We start from the raw sequence: 19,837 nt of genomic DNA, 5'->3' as shown, positions 1-19,837 counted from the left end.
TGTGTTGTAAACAGAAAGAGTAAATTATATTTATTTTGGGCCGAAGGTATGATCAAAAATTAATAAATGAAACATAACAAAGCCTATATGATTTAAGGATTTTGAGCTCCTGAGCCAAACCCTCTGTCTTTCTGTGGTAACACAACAGGAAGAGTCACAGTGTATTTGGTGTTAAATGTTGCAGTGACATGCAGAGTCAGGACATCCCCTCACAGACAACCCCAACGACATGTCTAAGCAGCACAGACATTCCTGTAGGACACCATTTACATCATGTTGTTTATGGGAGATGGGAAACCCATCACCGCCTCAGGCATTATAGTGGTTTTTATGCTTAGCTAATGAAATTCATTCTCATGTATCCTCTTGCAGGTCATTGGCTCCAAATAAAACAGCTGCTGCTGTGTTTATGGCCATGAAACCTGAGTTTTTAAAGGATGTAAGGCTGTAAGTACATGCAGGGGTTATAGGTGTTGTGAACTGAGTGTACATTTGGGTTATTTACATTGGGAAGATGGATGGTGTTTTCATTTTGAACACACTTAAGTCCTAATATTAGTAGGGGAAAACAACATCCACCTTTTACAAAGCATCCTGTATAGCTGATGTGTTTGAGTGGATTTTGATGGAGCAGCATGAAACGAGGATGGCAGGAGCATATGCACTTATCAGTCATTTATCAAGCCTGCCACTTATCTGACTACATTAGATAATCTAAGAAAGACAATAAAATTCAAACTTCTTTTGGACCACCTGTTGAACTTTAGTTGTCCTCAGATGTAAACATATTTTTCACTTACCATTTTAATCTATCGAGCACTGACAGCATAACACCTTCACCTCTTGTCTGTTTTTTCACACAGTGTGTGAAAGTGAGCAGTGTGTTCCTGTGTTTGTGAAGATGATGCAGGCTGTCCTGATTTGCAGTTAGCATCTATCTACCTTTGCAGCTTAGACTGTCAGCAGGTGGAAGCAGCTAAATCAAACACATCGCAGGCTTCCACAGGAGTTTTCCTCACCGGAATGAAGGGTCTAAGGACAGATGATGTTTAAAAGTCCCTTGGGGCAAATTTGTGATTTTGGGCAGTATAAAAAAATCGACTTCACTTGCAAACCTGAGAGGGTTAGTAAGAGACAAATTCAGTGAGGGATCAGTCATCCCTATTCATTATAATCCTCTTTATCCTCTAAACATTCTCTCCACTTGCTGTAATCAGGCAGTTTACGTGCAGAACATTAAATGCTCACTCATATCTGGGACTTCTTGTGGTTAAATATTTACTTTTGCGAGATTCCTCCGTGAGGAAGTGTGAACTACTTTCTATCTGCCAACGGATGTGTGGGAATATAGAACTTTGTACACATTTGTAGTGCTGTGTTTTGGGGAGTCAAAGGAGATTTCCGCCTCTTTGTATTTCGAGTGTCTTTGCAAGACATGCAAGTTGGTCAGGTTCATCCTTGAAAGCCTTTCATGATACACTTGTGTTCTTGTACAAATACCCTGATGCCATGACTGAAAAGGGAATTTCCAGACATCTCTTCACTGTGTGTAATAACTTTCTGCTTTCTGTCTGTGTTGTGCACATTTTTGCAGTCATGTGCATCTTCATACCTGTATGATATCTTGTGTTTATTTGTTGTAGTGACATCATGGAGAGCGCTACAGGAGACCACAGGCCATATCTTCGAATGATAGAATCATTTCCTGCTACAGACTTTCTCAACACTTCATTTTAGATAAATGTTGTCTATGGAACCGGGGGAAGCCCCACTTAAGAATTAGGGGGCATATACTGGGAATTCACTGTTGGTTAAGTGGTAAATGCACCACCAAGTGTCTTGTGTGGGATTACTGGGAATCTACAGGACAGGAGATGAAGTCAACCCCGTAAAACAGTTTGTAGGAATCACTTGGTTGTTTAGTCACAGATGTTCTTCTGCTTTCTCTCAAAGCCTGTATAAGATAGTACAGAGTTTATTTTTCATAGATGGGTGCTTTAACCCGGCTGGCCACCAACGTCAATATTTGGATTTGATATTTGGTTGAATTCATATTGTGACATCGGGTGACCAAAATTAAATGTCAGGACAACATCTAACATCAACATCAACTGATGTGGAACACTGACTACAGATGACATTGATATTTTGTTGGTCTTAAGTTGCATTTCTCAGTAACCAAAATCCAACGTCTTCCAAGCGTCATATGCCAACAGCATGTAGAATAACGACTTTTTGTTGAAAGTTATGGTGAACAAAACTCAGCCTGTCCACACAACTTGGAATTCTAACTCCATTAGACATTTAAAATATTGTCAACAGGATTTTCAGTCCAACCCAAATTTAACGTCCATCCAACGTAAGAGTCCAGCATCTTTTTGATGTTATTTTGACGTCCACTGCCAGCTGGGAAACTAAACGCTAACATCAGCAAGCTAACATGCCTACAGTGAAAATGCAAACATGCAGATGCTTAGCAGGTATAATGTTTATCATCTTAGTTTAGCATGTTAGCATACTATAGTTAACACACAGTACAGCTGAGGCTCATGGGTGAATTATGAGACAATGGGCCCCTGGGCACAGACATGCAAAAGGCCCCACCGCCTCTCCTACATCGTAGTCAGACACACAGACTTTATAGTTATTTTGCCTCTTTTTGTTGTTGTTTCGCACCTTTGTTGTTGTTGTAACATGTCTCTCTGTGGTTTTGTGTCTTTTTTGTGCTTATTTTGTGTCTCACTTTTTAGGCTCCTTGTAATTGTTTTTGTTCTTTTTGTAGTTATTTTTTGTCTGGTTGTTTTTCCCCTTTGTGTAGTCATTTTGCATCGCTTTCTAGGTGTGTCTTTTTGTAGTCATTTTGTGTATTTGTGGTTATTTTGCCCCTTTTCGTAGTTTTTGTGAGCCTCTTTGTGTCTCCATGCAGCTGTTTCGCATCTCGTAGTAGTTGTTTGTGTCTCTTTGTGGTCATTTTATGTTTCTTTCTTAAATGTCCTTTTTAATTGTATTTAAATTTCCTTTTATAATGTGTTTCTTTTGCACTTTGCCTCCATGTTTTTGATATTTATGTAAAACACTTTGAATTGCCTTACTCCTTAAATGTGCTATGTAAATGAACTTGCCTTGCCTTTTTGTGGTTGTATTGAGTCTCTTGGTGGTTGATGTGTCTCTTTGAGTGACATTTTGTAGGTAGAGGCCAGGAAGGGCCCTGACACTTTGGGCCCCTGAGCCAGTGTCTGATGGGCTCATTCAGTAGTCCAGGTATCCATAGCCAAGAATGCCATTTGCATAGCCAGTGTGTCTATCTATATCCCCAGTGTAAGCTGTATATTCCTGGATGTCCTGGCAATTCTGAAATAGGGCGTTAACACAAACGGGTCTACTCAGTTATTGTGCTCAAGTTTATGTACCAAATGTGTATTTAGCAGTTTTATAAATCCTAAAAACTGAAAATAATAAGTCCAAGTCTAAAACTGATAGGTCAAAATTGACTCACATGGAGCTCAAAATGCAGTCTCCTGCATTAGAGTCCTACGCTTCTCACATCCATCTACCACATCTTCCCTCCTAGATTGGCTTTGTTGCTTTTTATACTATGTCACCTGACTTTCTGGCAGAACATTTTTGGATTTGAGCTTGTAAATTTACCACTTTGATCAAGGAGAATTTGAACATGAGAACATGAGTACTATCAATTAAAGTACACAGTGGGCTACATAGTACCCTGTTATAGGGATGGCTGTAAAAAGCCAAACAGCTGCAGAGTGACTATTAATGAAAAAACCCAAACCTATAAACACCTATAATCTACCTGTAACCTACATTTTCACAAAATAACAAAATTTTCAGCCTCATGGCACCACAGAATGATGTCAGGGGATCACTATTAGTAGCAGTCAGTAGGATTCATCCTCTGGGGATCATGAATATCTCTACAAAATGTAATGACAATTCATCTGGTAGTTGTTGAGAATACAGAAAGGCAAGCAAATCACCAGATAAAAGTTGGGATTGCACATTTTGTGCAAACCACAGATACGTTACACTTATACATTATTTTTCAGCAGATACACTGAAACTTAATGTTTCTCAACAGCACTGATGTGAATGTGTGGTTAGATTTGGCACAAAAACCACTTGGTTATGGTTAGGACTAGATTATGTTTTGGCTCAAAACACCCACATTTGGTGGCACAAAAGCTGCTGAAAAAGCAGGGACAGGTCACTGAAAAACACCCAGGTTCTGTGGCTCAAAAGCCACTGGGACACCCCACGACGTGTCAGTAAGGACACCCAGGCTGGATGCTGCAAACACTGGTGAACACACCATAAGGGGTCACCAAAACACAACTGGTGTTGTTGTTTGTTGGTTTCAGACATCTGCAGTTGTCTGCAGCTTGGCAAACGTCACACCCTCCACCATCCACCAAACTACGTCACTTTACAAACACTAATATGCTGTGTATGAGATGGACAAATGTAACGTGTCTGTGTTTGCAGAAGCGTATAATGCAAACATTTTCTTCTAGGCTGAGTAAGGAGTTATCATTCAGTCTGGATCAGAGTGGTGGACTGACTGACCAACAGACAGACGTTCCCATCCCTGAAGTTAGGCTGTTTATATAAAATATGAAAATCACATTATTAGAGATTGCAGCATTACGCCTCACAGCATACAGCCTGCTGGAATTTCATTAGAAGATGGACAACAAACTATTTTTGAATGAAGGTATGGAGAATTTTTCTCACATCAGAGACGGCACCTTAATGGTGGAAATCCTTCCGTCACACACACACACACACACACACACACACACACACACACACACACAAAGTTGGTAAGCTCAACCAACGTTACCTAAAACAAAGATAGGGCACCGGCAGGACAATAGTATAACCTTTTCATATATTATCATGACAACATACAGATAAATTGTTTAAAGTGTCAACATGTAGCAAAAGTACAAAAAAAGACATGGATCCAAATGACCATATCAAAACACCGATTATATATATTTTTTTCTAAAGTCAGAAATTTTAAAAGCATTTACAATTTACACAGTACTCATAATATATTACATGGTAGATACATATAGAGGATTATGTTTATGATGCACCTCACTCAGACAAGAAACCAGCTCAAACAGGCTCTTCATATCAGTGCAGTGTGTCTATTTATATCACTACAGTACAGAGCAGTTCTTAGACATACGATTTCATCCATCCCACTGGCAACAATGACATCCAACTATGTGACGAATGACAGTCAAAGTGTTTAAGCATCACTGACACACAATACCTTTTACTGAAAGTCAGTTATGACTGATAACGGATACAAAACAGTTCCTTAAAAATAACTTAAAAACAATGTATATACTTTATGTGTTATTTTACTGGTTGAGTCACTTAGGACCCTTAGTCGTAGCTGCACACGCATGTGACAGCATCTTTTCTATTAGATCCCCTATGACTCCACTGTCTTACCATTTAGGACTTCACTACACTCAGCTTGGCAACACACTGTAGGACGGAGCTGACCGACTGTGAGACAATGAAAGACTGCAGCCAAAGTACAAACAGCCCCAGTTCTTGTTAGTTTACAAATATCATCTTTTCTACAACTCCACTCCACTCATTACAGTCTCTGCATTTGCCATTAAATTTGGGGCAGCAATGAGCCAAAGGACGTTGTGATATCTTCAAAGCTGGTGTCTGGTGTCATTCCAAGCTCCAGGCTCTTAAGTTGTGGTGAAAGACCAAGACACATCATATTCATGTGGCGCTGCATGTCATTTTTGGGCAAAGTGAAAACTAGCAGACGGGAGTTTGTCATACAAACACTTTTCAGAGGCAGAGCTGCTCTGGGGGCAGAAATAATCTCATTAGTTAGGTTACAGCAGGAACTCCACATCAACATCCTGAACATGCTGAGGGACCAACACAACTGTGTGGGTGACACAGATGTGGAAGGTGTCTTATCTGACCCTGCTTGCTACTCGACCTGGGAGTTTAAACCTTTCACAACTAGCTGGTGCCTCTACACTCTGATAATGATGCCAACAACATGTTTTTGGTGATGATGCCAGACAGCCCAAGGCATCAATTGGTTGCAACCATGTCAGCATAGCTTGTTGGGTAGGGAGCTAAATAAAGCTCTAAAGTTAGGCTAAACTTTGGCGAGTGAACAACTGGCATAACCCATTTTCAAAGGGGTCTCTTGTACTCTCACCTCAAGATATCAGAGTGAAAATGGGCTTTATTGGTACCCCCAAGTCTCCCCTAAACTTGAGAAGGCTTGTTCCCAGTAAATACTTTGTTCCTTACAATCGGTTAACTCCCTCAAATCAAAGCTGTGTAATTGTCTTTTTAAGGAAAAACGGACAACCAGCCTATTTGAAGAATATTGAATCACCTACCATGTATTAACACAGTATTGTTGTGGAACTCAAAATATTGGTATGGGTGTTAGTCTGTACACATCAGATAATTAGTATTATTAACTGTAAAATAAGAAACCAAAGTACATCAGTATGTGTTTCCTTCACCCTCCATATTGGCATAGCCTAATTCACAACTAGCCATACTACGACAGCATAATTGAATTCCTGAAATTTAGTTATGGCTTTTGGTTTTGGTGTGCCACCCCAAGATTTTTAGCGGCCCCCTCTGGCCACCCCAGTGAAAGATTTCTGGGAGTGCCACTGCAGTGGATAAAGCTGACCTCAGTTTTCCTGCAGGATGAGCAACTGATTAAACTGAAACCCATTTAAAAAGGCTAGCAGTAGCACTCTTGCTACCAAAATAGAAATTTGTGATGTCCATAATATTCAGAGGGAGCTTTCTGAAGCCTGGAGTTTAGGACTTATGTCTCACTGTTAACTTGGCAGTTAAGTGGAGCCAGATAAATCAGGGCTAATTGTCCACAATTGTTCACTTATTGATTATTTCCTACAGTACATAACTTACATTTAATGAGGAGTAAAGTGGGATTTGGACACGCATCAGTCCTCATCATTGTGTGCCGATGCTGACAGGTGTAGCATCTCATTTAGAGGAGCTGTAGCTTTAAGGCACTTAGCTTAAGCATCTGGCTATATGTGCTGCAGTATCTAGGCTTTATAGTTAGCCTTAATCTGCTATCATGAGTGTCATATCACGTATTAGTGAAGGGTTATTACCATCACCACCTCTAAGTGTTATAATCTCCCCCTACATAGTTTACCAGGTAGGCTCTTTGGCTCTGCACTTAAGGTTTACCCCAGACAATTATATCTCTTCTACTTCCAGAGTAGTTCTGCCTAAAAGATGTTTGCATTAATAAAACTCCAATCTGTTAGACGGTGAAACAGGCTCTTTAGTGACAGGTGTCAACTGACTAGAGAACGTGAAGTGCTGCTGGACATGTGTTCTCCTCTCAGACCTCCAGGAGACTCTGTGGCCGCTCAGGTGCTTGCGGGGGGTCAGGCTGGAGGCGGCAAATGGGCTTATTGCACATGGGGCAGACACTGCGGATCTCTAACCATTTTAGCAGACACCTGAGAAAAGCAGATAGATGACAGACGTATTACCTTGTTTTGTCATTTTAAAGGCAGACAAAGTATGCAAAGTTACACAGAGGTGGATCTAGATGGGAATTTCAGGAATCAAGTGGAGAAAAGGAAGTTCAAACAGCCAAACAGTTACAAACAGGGCTGAACAGACAGAGATACAGGATATGTACACAGATCAGAGGTACTGGTGATACAGGTACAGAAATGTCAGTCAGAAAGACAAGCAAACCGGTCTAAAAGACTGTTGTCAATGTCACACCTACGCTGCAGGGCAAAAACAGGTCTCAGTTGCTCAAAGCATGCTCAAACATGCAAGGACGCAGGGACAGGCATTGGAAATTAGAAGGAGCTATAAATGCTATGACACACTGCATTGCATAATTGTTGCACAATTCTCTGTGTAGGCTATATTGCATTTGTGCCCATCAAATACACATTATATGAATGAAAATGGAATTTGCTTGTCATTTTCTGCAGCGCACCCTGAAAACATTTCTCAATACCCTTTTCTAAATATCACTGCTCCTCTGACTGCTGCAGCTGTTAATTTGAAGGCAGAGATCCACCATGCGGTGGAATTGATGAGCCATTCCTTCAAACTGGTTAGTCAAGATTTTTGCTTATCAGTAAGTCTTTACAGATGTCTTTTAGATGCTAAGAAATAAAGGCTATCACTCCATCCATTATCTATAACCGCTTATCCTATTCAGGGTCACCTGGGGCTGAAGCCAATCCAAGCTGACAGTGGAGAAATCAATGCTAGAATAATTTTTTTTAAAAAAAGGCCTATGGAGCCACAGACACACAGGCTGTTCAAACAGTGCTCTTCCACATGGTTTCAACTGACAATTGTTTTCATCTTCAGTCTCAAACATAATGTATGAGTCAGTAAAATTAGCTGCATAATTAGCAAGTTGTGACAAAGCTAAACAAATGAATCCAGTCTTGTTTTTTTCATTTGACTGTAACTTGGAAATGTAGTTTGCATGTTCTCAAATATGGAGTCAGCTGTTCAATTTCATCAAGCTTGAAAAATTACCAAGCCAGGTTGTAGAACTTACTTCTTGTGAAAAGCATGGGAACATGGACACACTCCAAGCTCGTCCCTGCTGCGAAACTCCTCTAAACACACCGCACATGTTTGCTGAAAAGTAGAGATAATGGGTTTTAAAATCAGTTCATGACCAACACCTGAACCATTTTCAGTTAATACACTGCATCCTGATACAAGCACTATCATAACTCCTCAGTAAACAGCAATTACAAAGTCAGAACTATAATGCATCCACTCAGAAGCTACTACTGGGGGATTTTTTGTTCTAAAATAATCACCAATAAAACTTTCCATAACTGCACTGCAGTACTATGATCACTGCCATCTGTACTACCAATCTTGACAATATTCTGTTTTTGCATTTGGCATACAAGAAATAAGCATGCTTCACCCTTTTAACCTCCAGGTGATGACAGAGAAAGCCCACTAATATGTCAGACTAGCCCAATGCCAATATTAAATTTGATTCCAAAGATTAAAGGAGCCGTATGCGACATTCAGATCATATCTATGATTCAGAGACTGAGCCAAGACTGCCTGCAGCATAAATAGGGCTGACAACAGCAACAGTGCTGACAGAGCTAACAATAACCCCTTTTACACTGCCTCTCCATGGCAGGAATTTAATTTCGTTATGCCACTTTGCCATTCTGTATAAAAGGTACAGTGACAGAATGGGTTAGACAGTCTCGACTTTAAGGCGGCATTGGAGGTAGTAACAGCGCCGAAACAATGTCTGTATGAACTGAACAGCCAGCAGGACGGTATCATAGGGCAGCATCGCACATTCTGATGACGTGTTATGCGTGCAACTCATCACGGGAGATTTAAAAAGTAGCTGATAGCAGTCAGCAGCTAACCCAAAGAAGAAGAACAGTGGCCAAAAATTGGGTATACAAAGAAGTCTGGGAGCTCCTTAGCCTCAAGGGGAGGACGAGATTAGCCGCCATGAAACAGGGACGGTAAATGATTGTTATTGCCATGTTATACCATTGTTGTTGTTTAGAGAAAGCTGCCCACGCATACGTTATATATCATGCTTGAGGCCGACACCGTTGTGTTATATGTCGCACCTGTCACACCTCTTTTGATTCTGCGATGCCAGCATGTTCACTGGACGCTGGAGTGGAATGATGCTGACATTGTTTGGTTCTGTGTAAAAATGAAAGGCAGCATAAAGAAGGGACTTCACAGCAGTCCTATAGCATGATCTATATAGCTCAAAGGGCTGGTGTTAACAAGCAGGGAAACGGAAGGTAAGCGTTATGCTTCCGCTGTAATTAGCTAGTCGGATGAATACACACACTGGAACATTCGTGCTCTCACATGCACAAGTGGCCGGACCAGCTACCAAACAACTAACAGAGAAGCTCGAATTAGAGGGAGCGTACCTTTCCTCTCTGGTCAAGAGGCCATATATCACATAGCAAATAGTGGTTTACTGCTATACTAATGCTCTGAATGCTGTATAGAGCTCCTTTAATGCTTATTTTTTTGAGAAGATCTTCTCACAGCTCCCACTACTTACAGTTAGCTGCTAGCCGTGAGTAGCTCTTATCTCTGTTGTTTGAATTTGTCTGACAATACCACTTTCTGAAATTACACTAACTGTGCTACATAGTCAATTTGGTACACTCAGTTTTCTCACTTTGTCGAAACCTGGTCACAATTAGGCCTATTTTGTAGTATGAAACTAGGACATGGCTTATTAGGTAGCCAGAGGAACTGTCACACGAGTGCTACAGTGTACAAGGGAGTAGCTAGCTGCTGTGTCTAGCCAAGCATACAGAACCACATTTAAAAATAGCCTAAATTAAGTATGGTAACTTAAAAGGAATATCATAGGATGTTTGGTTGCGTGGTTATCCTCTGAACTTCAGTGAAAGTTGGACCAGGCCAGCAGTGACTCAGATGGTGATTACATGTGTGACATTTTTACACTGTAATTGGACAACTTTGCCAACAGTAATGGTGAAAAAATATTGTTTTTTCAAGCAAACTGTAGCTCATTACAGCATTAAACTTGCTGCGAAAAGAACTCTTGCAATCACTTCATTTTGCAACATTTTAAACACTTGAGTCATTAGACTTCAGTGTATTTTTCCACATTCATTAGCCATTTAGCATTTGGCTCATCCCATTCACTCTGAATTCAACTTACACCAAGAAGGCTCAGTTTCTTCCCCGCTCCTTTCAAAACAACCTGTTGACAAGAATGCATGTGTGAGAAAACGCAGACAAAAAAAGCATACGAATATAGTGTGAATTACAATTGGACACTTGTCAAACTAGATTTAGAATTAACACATTACCTCATTATAACCATACTGTTCTCTTGCACCTTGTCGCTTGAGTCTGTGAAACACAAAAACAAACTTATGCTGTAATTCAGAGTCGTAAAAATTCATATTATGTGCCTGGTGCTCCATATCTGTCTTCTTTCTTCAGGACATGTCCTGTCATGCAGGATGAATCAGCTGAGATACTGCGTCAAGCAGCCCTGGAATTCACACAATGCCAAATTCAAGTAACAGCCTGTGCTTCTGCACTCACCATGAGCAGGTCTTTAACTCTTTAAAGAGCGTGCCCTTGCAGTAGAATTATTACTGAAGTTTTGTTTTATGAAGTTAACCATAGATTGGTGAAATAATAAAGGGGTTATCAATATTTTGGGCTCAGTGAACAAGTGATGTTTTTATTCATAACTGAGATTTCACATAGGCAACTAGGCTTCTAAGTGTGTGTTTGAAACACACTTTTGCCATCACTAAATAAATCTACCAACTTAACATAATCTCTCAGTCTTTTATATTTTTCTCAGATATCCTTCTGGCAGCAAAATAAATCAACAAAGCAAAATCTCCTTAGCCAAGGCAAAACTTTGAACAGGTTTTTCCAGAAGTCCTGGAGGCTGACAGCAGTTCACTGACCCAATCCAAACCTGTCTGTAACTGACTAGAGCAGTGATCACTTGAACCTTTGTCATTTCTCAAACAATAGACAATGTATTATGTAATACAATGAGAGACCCCTGCACTGACAAATTACTTGTATTAACTGAGTGTAGTTTATTGAAATATTAAAACTCAGACCGAATGAGTATGGATCACTTGCTCTCCCTCTTTACAGGTAAAAACAACATCTCTATTGTATGTAAGGGGTTCAGGTATGCTCTCTTAGGGCTATTGAAAGAACAGATTATCACTAACTTATGCATAAGTGGTTGAAAGAAAGTGGAAACGACAAAAGAGAAGACTATGGGAGGAATTTTCCTTTGAGGCAGATTTCACAGCATGTTTGACTTAAACTAGAATGAAGTCTCCCGTCAGAGGTGGATGAATTTGACTAAATGCTGTCGGATTTGTAGGAACATGCTAACTCTTGTCCAGAACAGCAATCAGACTGTGTGAGTCCTGTGCAGGAGCAGGGCCGGAGCCATAAACATTCGGGCCTAAGTCCAAACCTAGGGGGGTCCAGGGGCATGGTCGCCTGGGAAAAATTTCCCCTATTTACAGCAGTATTTTTTAAGCCATTTGCTAAAGCAGAATGCCTAAAATTCTGTACATCATTTCAGAAAAAACATAATAATTTCCAAGGAAAAAAATCAACCCGTAGAGCCTACATCCTATTTTGTATTTAATTGTTCTACAACTGTCTCCATTATTCTGAAACCATAATACAAATGTTGAGGATGACTAACTTTCACGTCTGCAACCAAAAAAGGGATTGTTACTATTTTTAAGTTACATAAAAAGGTAGGTTAGGAATTTGGCACAGACAGCATTACTAATCTTGAAACCTATTTCTGTTATAGTCCACTGGAGTAGAGTTGAATGTTTATCTGACAAATCTGCAACAGCTGAATCCATGCCATAATAATCTGGGCTGCGCTAAATGTGAATCAAGGATCCTCGATAATGCGAAGTAATGTGGTCCTTAGAGGTCCGGAGTGTAGGATTTAGGGAAATATATTGGCAGAAATGGCATTAAATATTAATACCATTAATTCATTCATTAGTTTATAATCACTTATAAATAAGAATTTCTGTGTTTTCATTATCTTAGAATGAGATGTTTATATCTACATACGTAGCAGGTCCTCTTCCACAGAGTCTGCCATTTTGTTTCTACAGTAGCCCAAAATGGACAAACTAAACACTGCCTCTAGTAAGGGTCATTTGCATTTTTGCTTCAGACATCACAGTTCTCCTACAGGGGTCGACAACTTTAACTATCAAAAGTGCCATTTTTGGCCAAAAAAGAAGAGTCTGGAGCCACAAAACATATTTGAGTCTCAAAATAAAGGTTACACAACCTTTTAAGTTGAATTTAGCCTATCAACATTACCAATAGAGCTAAATGAGCATTCTTAAATATGTGTTAGCACAAGGTGGCTATTCTGCAGTGGGCTATTTTTATTCATTTGGTACTTTAACTTTGCAGCATTGCCGATAAAAGCAAACAAATTTATCCATGCACTATACATGCACTATGCACAGCTAGCCTAGCTAGGAAGACTCAAGAATACCTTAGCAATCGCTAGTGATGTTTAATGATGTTAGTGACGAAATGTTCAAACATTTTGTTAAAATTGGTGTATAGGCTACGCACTTTTACAGTTGATGAATATAAGAATCACTTAGGCCTACAACAACAAACAAACTAAAGTCTACATACTGGACCTTTAACATGACTTACAGAATAACATTAACTTAATTATATTAGATTTAATTAGGGAATAGCAAAGTGGAATAAACAACTTGAGCATATATTATCTGAATGAGACAAAGGTGAAGGTATTTTAAAAACCTAAAAGACTGGCTCAACCTCTGTACAGGAGCTCTAACTCAGCCTTTTCTGTTGTCTTGTACCTGAACAGGTAGCAGCAGAAGATGAGGGTGAGCATGAGGATGAAGAGGCCGATGCCCAGGATGATGATATAGACATTGAGCGGCAGGTGGAAGAGCTCCTCAGATGTCATTTTGCAGTTGGGATCGAAGTTCTGCAGATCACACTCACACCCTGAGAGTATGGGACACATGGAAAAACACATTATACAAAATGGAAACAGGAGCAAAAAATATTATATTAATACAGGTAAAACATGATTTGGCTACCACAGAAAAAGGACCCAGGCATTAGGGTTATACCAAAACCACCAAAGTATCACAGCAATCATAAGAGCATTCTGAGCTATCCATTTAATACATATTCATACCAGGACAAATATTAATGCATACTTGCGTGGAAGCAACCTTCCTACAGACAGTGAAGTATTATCAATCACGACAACACGACAGCTACTTATCAAACTGCATGATATTCATGTATAATATTTTCATAAAAGGTTGGCATTGGTCAGTGTGTGTCTAAAGCAACTCAAGCTTGTCTTTACACAAAGAACAAGGCACTCGTGAACAAAGCCAAATGTTGGTAATAATGCAAATACACACTCATGTTTTCAAATGCACTTTGAAAGTATGTGAAAATGTAATTTTTTAGACATGAATAGCTACAGCAAACAAAGCTACAGCCAGTTATTTCACATGTAAGGAATGTTGCCTGCATCATGTGGCATTTGGAAGCTCAGCAGAAACAACAAAGAAAAAGTGTATGCCTTTCCATACACAGTGCATAAAGAGTGTTTTACACATGGCATTTTAAGACTGTGAATATATTTGAAAGCATTAAGAGAGCCATGCTGTTTATCACTTTGAATGATGTAAGCATAAATGGCTTGCAAAATGTGTAGTAGTGTGGATGAGCTTCCATATTTCGAGTCTTTATGAATTATCTGTTTTTGGGTTATTTCTTTTCTATCTTGGGTTCCCAAAGTGCTCAAACCCGAACGCCTGCTCTCATTGTGGGGTCCATACCAAAAATCTGATCGCCTAAAAATATGACACTTTTTTTGGCATTTCAACTTAATTTCTGAGGTTAGAATTAGGTTTAGGTTTAGTTCTGATGGATACAACTAATTTACAAGGGAATGACATATTAAATTGTCCCCAGACAGAGTGAGACAAGCACTTCTGTGTGTCTTCTTACAGTAAACCCTTTCACTCTTAGCAGAGCAGATCATCCACAATGGCCTTTCACTGTATATTTTCTGTAATCTTTGTGTCCACTTGTTGAGATGTTAACACACTCAACTTTGTCAGAGGCTTGACAGTGGTCCGCACTGGTCTTCGTGACAAACCTATCCCATCATACATCACCCTGTCTGTGTCCACCTTCTATGGCAGGGATGTGGTGTCTGTGTAACGTGTAAGGCCTGGCGCACATGCACCACACTGCATCTGTGAAGCCTCGTATTTCAAATTGCAATGTAATACTGCTTACACTGTAGGGATTCTTGAGCTGCACAAAGTGTTTCAACTTAAGCGAAAGTTACAGAGACAGTGTGTAATAACAGCCATGGAGGTGCCTTATTTCTAATTTTGTGTTTGTGTTTGTGATAAGAAGTGTGGGAGAAAGGGAGCGAACTGAGTTGAAAATAACTGTTGTTTCTTTTTTCTTGCTGATATATTGAAACTGCAATTGGCTTTGCCGCCTTTTTTCTTGTAAAGTCAAGGTAAGCTTACAAAGAAAAACTAAGTAGTTGTACAGCAGCACTGAACATGCTTTTTCCTCATTTGTTTACAAGGGATACACTCTCAATTTTGATAAGTATCTAGCTCTTACTCCTATGTGGTTTGAATGCACTTACTCTAAGTGGACAAAAGTGTCTGCCAAATGCATTTAATGGCTGTAATGTAAAATCTTCATAGCATAAATCCATAGAAACCAGAATCAAACTGAGTTTAGCTACAGAACAACAGAGTCTATGACAGCAGAATTGAGAATTTTGTTTCTACTATCCTCATAATGTTCAGTGGCTATACCAGGAGAGAAACCTTACACATATTTACAGAGTTCATGGATCCCACAGCAAAGCACCACTCCAACACTGCAAAGCACTTTCATGTGAACTTTTACAACCATCCTCGCGTCACACAGGAATGTGTTCCACTTCTTGGTCTGCGTCTTGGCCTAAGACTTGTTACTCGCTGGTGTCTGGGCTCGGGGAGAGAGAAGTGTTTTCAGCCTGAGGTGTTTGAACATGGCCGTGTTCATTCCACGCAATGCACGTCAGCCTTAAACCGCAGCGGTTAACTATTTCTTAAGGTCAAGTGACACAACTTGTAACGTGCTGGTAACCTCCTGGTTCAAAAGTCACTTTTTAATGGACAGGGGTCACAGCAGGACGGCGCAGTCTTCGGCAGTACAGTGGGGGGGTTAGAGGAGGGAGGGTTTGACAGGAGGGTTGGGAGAAGAAGGAAGCAGCTGTAATCTTAGCACTATGTTAGTAAATCATTGATAGTGGAGCGCTAAAAGGTAGGCCACTGTGCAAATGCATGCATGCAGTCTAGATAGGACTGTACCTGAACACTGTTAAACAGGAAGAGTAGCTTTGGTTTGAATGTTTTGACTGGGAAATGATGGAACCTGATTGTGTAAAACCTACTTTGGAGATCTAAGCTGTTTTGTTGAATATGTTTAAAGTCGTATCAGTGGTAAACACATAATAAACAGTATGGCTCTTACTGACTATGTCATAACTTTATGTATAAAATTTCACATTAGGATTGGGTTGTGGCAACTATTCATAAATCTAGCATTAAATTTGTGTGAAGAGTTATTCGGTCTTAACTACTAGCTAGAAAGGAAGCAATCTAAAATATTAACAATATACATCCATTTTCAAGTCACTTCTTTTACTCTAAAATCTGAACAGATTGTATGTTAGCAAACTAAAATTACACCAGCTACTTGGTCTAAATATTTAGTAACAACTAATCTCTATGGAAGATAGTAGTTACCTCAATGTAACTCCAGTTCTATGAGTACGTGTATAACCCACTAATGGCCTTCACTATTGGTTTACTCCATTATGGCACCACCTCAGCACCCTAAAACATTTGTTTACACTCACTGCCCAGTCAGGAGGTGGCATGCATGCCCTTCAAAACAGTGGCACACTAGTTACTTGGCTCCCTTTTGAGCTCAGCACTAAAGTAACCAGTGTAGAATCATAACCAATTATCTGTGTGGGAGCCTGGTTGTGTGCTCCTGCACATCTGGCACCGTTAGATCACAAGTGAATGTGGGTGATTATAATGAAGATGGCCAGAGACATCTACTTGCCTTGTGCCACTTCCTTGTCAGTATGGTAAACACTACATGTAGGTGATAAACAGTCCATCATGGGGGATCTGAGCTATCACCCAGCACTGTGCCCAAGCTTCCTCTTCTGGGGAGAGGAGACCCAACCCCAACGCTGAAGTTCCTAGGTTGCTCTTAATTGGTGAAATGAGGCACACAGGCAGGGGAGACCGCAAGCATCCCATCACACCATCCCTGGTGGAGTGTCTCTAATCAGCACATATACATTACAAACTAAGAAACAACCTGTGCTGTAGAGTAGTGCTGCCGCTCTCATTCCTTTCAAGTCGACAAGTTTAGCAGAAGAGTCTGAAGCTGATACAGGCTGCATGCATCCTGCTGGGTCCTGACGGTGAATAACTGGGACAGTCCAAGGAAACATGGCCACCATAGTCTGTACATAGGTTACCTTGACCGCTGTAGGGTGAGCCAACAAGGTAAGTGCTGTCACTTGCTAGTGCTACACCAGATTAGTAAGTGCTACTACGTCATGATTTGGCTAGAGTTAGCCAGCTAGTGTTAGCTAGTAATGTTGCCTGAGCGGGAACTGCCCATTGGTTCGACAGCCCATTGGTTCGACATCCCATTGTTCTGACCATATTAAACTCATTGTTCCGAAGTCCGTTCCGAAATCATCATGATGCCCTGTGGTTAAGGTCTGGTTAGGTTTAGGCACAAAAACCACTTGGTTAGGGTTAGGAAAAGATCATGGTGTGGGTTAAAATGAAAAAGAAAGTGACAAACACATAAGCCGTGAGCCTGCTCCGCCTCAAGCCGGTCACGGCGCACCATACGCCCGCCACGAGCCGTTCAGCACCGCGGACAGTCGGACTAATGGGATGTCGAACCAATGGGCTGTCGAACCAATGACATGGACCCGCCTGAGCAGCACTAGCCTAATAGTTAACAGAAACTAACTCTGTCATCTGGGCATAGGCGGCAAAAAAACCTTTGTTCCTGAGGTTAAATTGTGTATCATTGCCTTACAACAGCTCCTCTTGCCTAAATCTAACCAGCCCAAGCAATGAAGGTGATGATGAGTACTAGAAAGTCAGAGGGAGATTAGGGTGGGTTGTACTTTTGGTATCCTAGGAAACACAAATTTTTGTTTCAGAGGAAATGTTGCATCAATGCCAGCAGTGAATAGCGAGTCAGTTAGGAAAGCAGCTTGCTAGCCAGTGTTAAGCTAAATAAACAAATGCTAACAAGTCATGGTGTAACCAGAGTTGGTCAGCTAGTGGAGCTAGTGAGGTAGCCTAAGCGTCACTATCCTAGCAGTTAGTGGAAGTGTTCAGTGGCATATGTTGTCAGCAAGGCAGCAGGAATCCAGGAACCTCCTCTCAGATTTGCTGCCCATCTCCCTCCTGGTATGAGTAGCCTACCATGGCTAGTTAGCCACCAATGCCTCCCTCCCCAGCTTTGAGGAAAGCAGAGGAGGCAAGCAGGCTGAAATAGTAAGGACAAACTTCAACAGAACCTGCCTAGAAGGACATCTCGGCAACACCAGTGTGACAAAGGTTTCACCGAGTGCTGTCTGCACTCAAGGTGGCTGAGTGGCAAAGAGAACTTAGCGACAGGTGTGCTGGTGTTTTTAAAGGTATGTCTGCTGGCACCTGATCAGGCAATGAGTGCAAAGATTTGTTTTGGTGTGCCTAGGTGGAGCCTTGATGGGTTAAACCTGTTAGAGGGCGAAGCACAAGCAAAATAGAACTAGTTTATGTGGTGCAACCCTGTTTAACTATACTTAAATCTCTACTTAGTATACACATCATTACAAGGCTTAGCTTGAACTTAGGAAAAAATTGTACAACCAGTTCCCGGACACTTACCGTAACACCACTGGACAGGATGCATCAAATGTGCAAATGTTCAGCTGGCAAACCCTCAGGATCTTTGGGGTCGTGACCTCTCTGATATCACAAAGTCTGGTTTCCACCAAAGCACAACTTGTACATTCACTACTTTTTAGGTTCAGACTAGTTTAACTCTAATGGAAGGGCGGATGTGCAGTGAGTTAAATCCTTGTGGTCTAGAGTAAGCAGATCTGATTAAAGACTCCCAGTTTCTCAAGAAGACATTACCCAAATAAGCAGCTGCTCATTTGAACCTCAGTCTGCAGTGATGATTTGCCACTGAGAGACAAAGACAACAGTCTTGGAGATGAATCTGTGAGCTTTGTGGATAAAAAGACACCAATGTCCTTGACTATATGAGGAAATATACTCCAAATCCCATCCAGGACACTGGTTATGTACCTCTAGCCGTGTGCAGTCCCTGCTTTTTTGTTTTGTCTCTCCTTCAAAACATTGTCACGAGGCTCTCCCTCCCTTCATCCTCTTCTTTTCTCTTCTCCCTTCCTTTCTTCTCTCTCCTCTGTCCTCTCTTTTCAGATTTCCACGTCGCTTTCCTCCTCCCTGGCTGTGAAAACCTGCCGTGGCCAATTATGGAGAGACAAAGGGAAGGACATGGATGGGTTTCCCGGCAGCACGACCAGCCAACCAGGCAGGCAGAGAGACAGGCAGGCAGCCTCAGTGTTCCTGCGGAAAGCAACGTCTCATCTCTTCCCTTGCCTTCCTGCTCTGAACAAAGAACACAGGGAGGTATATAACACAGGAAGACAATGCTGCTAATGTTAATTCAGATCCAGGATCTCCTCTCTTCTCCTGTATTTCCTTCTCACATTCACTGTCCTCCTCTCTCCTTCCTCGTCTCTCTTCTCCACTTCTCGTCTACAGCCCTCAGTTTGTAAACAGATCCCTGCTCATGTGATTCGCTGTCTGCATCACAGCTCTGCTTTCACCGCCCCCTCCTTCCTTCTTCCTCCCTCCCTCTCTCCTCCCTCCCTCCCCGTCCGCCTGCCTGCCCTCCCTTTACCTCTCGCCCCTCTGGGTTTTTACTTCCAACCCCCCACCCCCCCCTTCCTTTGCAGCTGCAAGCTATTATTGCAGTAGCTGCAGAGCAGATGGCAGACAGGCAGATGTGGAAACAGGCGTGGTGAGAGGCTGTGATAGGATAGTTATAAGGTAGT

The 19,837-nt window shown here is 41.1% G+C and overlaps 1 protein-coding gene across 2 annotated transcripts; it reads right to left on the bottom strand.

Moving 5' to 3' along the window:
- Positions 1–4,888: 4,888 nt before the first annotated feature.
- LOC117248018 (RING finger protein 122-like) lies at positions 4,889–19,548 on the bottom strand. Of its 2 annotated transcripts, none has more exons than XM_033612732.2 (6): positions 18,639–19,548; positions 13,476–13,626; positions 10,917–10,959; positions 10,766–10,807; positions 8,612–8,694; positions 4,889–7,535 (listed from the first exon to the last, which is right to left on the bottom strand). In XM_033612732.2, exons 1-6 carry the CDS (start codon positions 18,661–18,663, stop codon positions 7,415–7,417), a joined length of 465 nt encoding a protein of 154 aa, XP_033468623.1. In that variant the 5' UTR covers positions 18,664–19,548; the 3' UTR covers positions 4,889–7,414. The 2 variants fall into 2 exon arrangements, with proteins under 2 accessions (XP_033468623.1, XP_033468624.1); XM_033612733.2 differs by having other exon boundaries at positions 19,065–19,198.
- Positions 19,549–19,837: the final 289 nt, after the last annotated feature.

Source organism: Epinephelus lanceolatus, chromosome 17, assembly GCF_041903045.1.
Source record: "Epinephelus lanceolatus isolate andai-2023 chromosome 17, ASM4190304v1, whole genome shotgun sequence".
NCBI lineage: Eukaryota > Metazoa > Chordata > Actinopteri > Perciformes > Serranidae > Epinephelus > Epinephelus lanceolatus.
Note: the sequence above shows the minus strand (reverse complement) of the source record. Positions and strands in the feature narration are given on the sequence as shown.

Bases quoted from the DNA above. Each gene is read 5' to 3' on its own strand.
- LOC117248018 (XM_033612732.2), bottom strand. From the start codon at position 18,663: ATGCATCCTGTCCAGTGGTGTTACG. The intron at 8,695-10,765 runs GTAAGTTGAATT...TCTACTTTTCAG, and splicing joins AGAAACTGAGCCTTCTTGGT to CAAACATGTGCGGTGTGTTT. The intron at 7,536-8,611 runs GTAAGTTCTACA...TGCTTTTCTCAG, and splicing joins TCCCATGCTTTTCACAAGAA to GTGTCTGCTAAAATGGTTAG.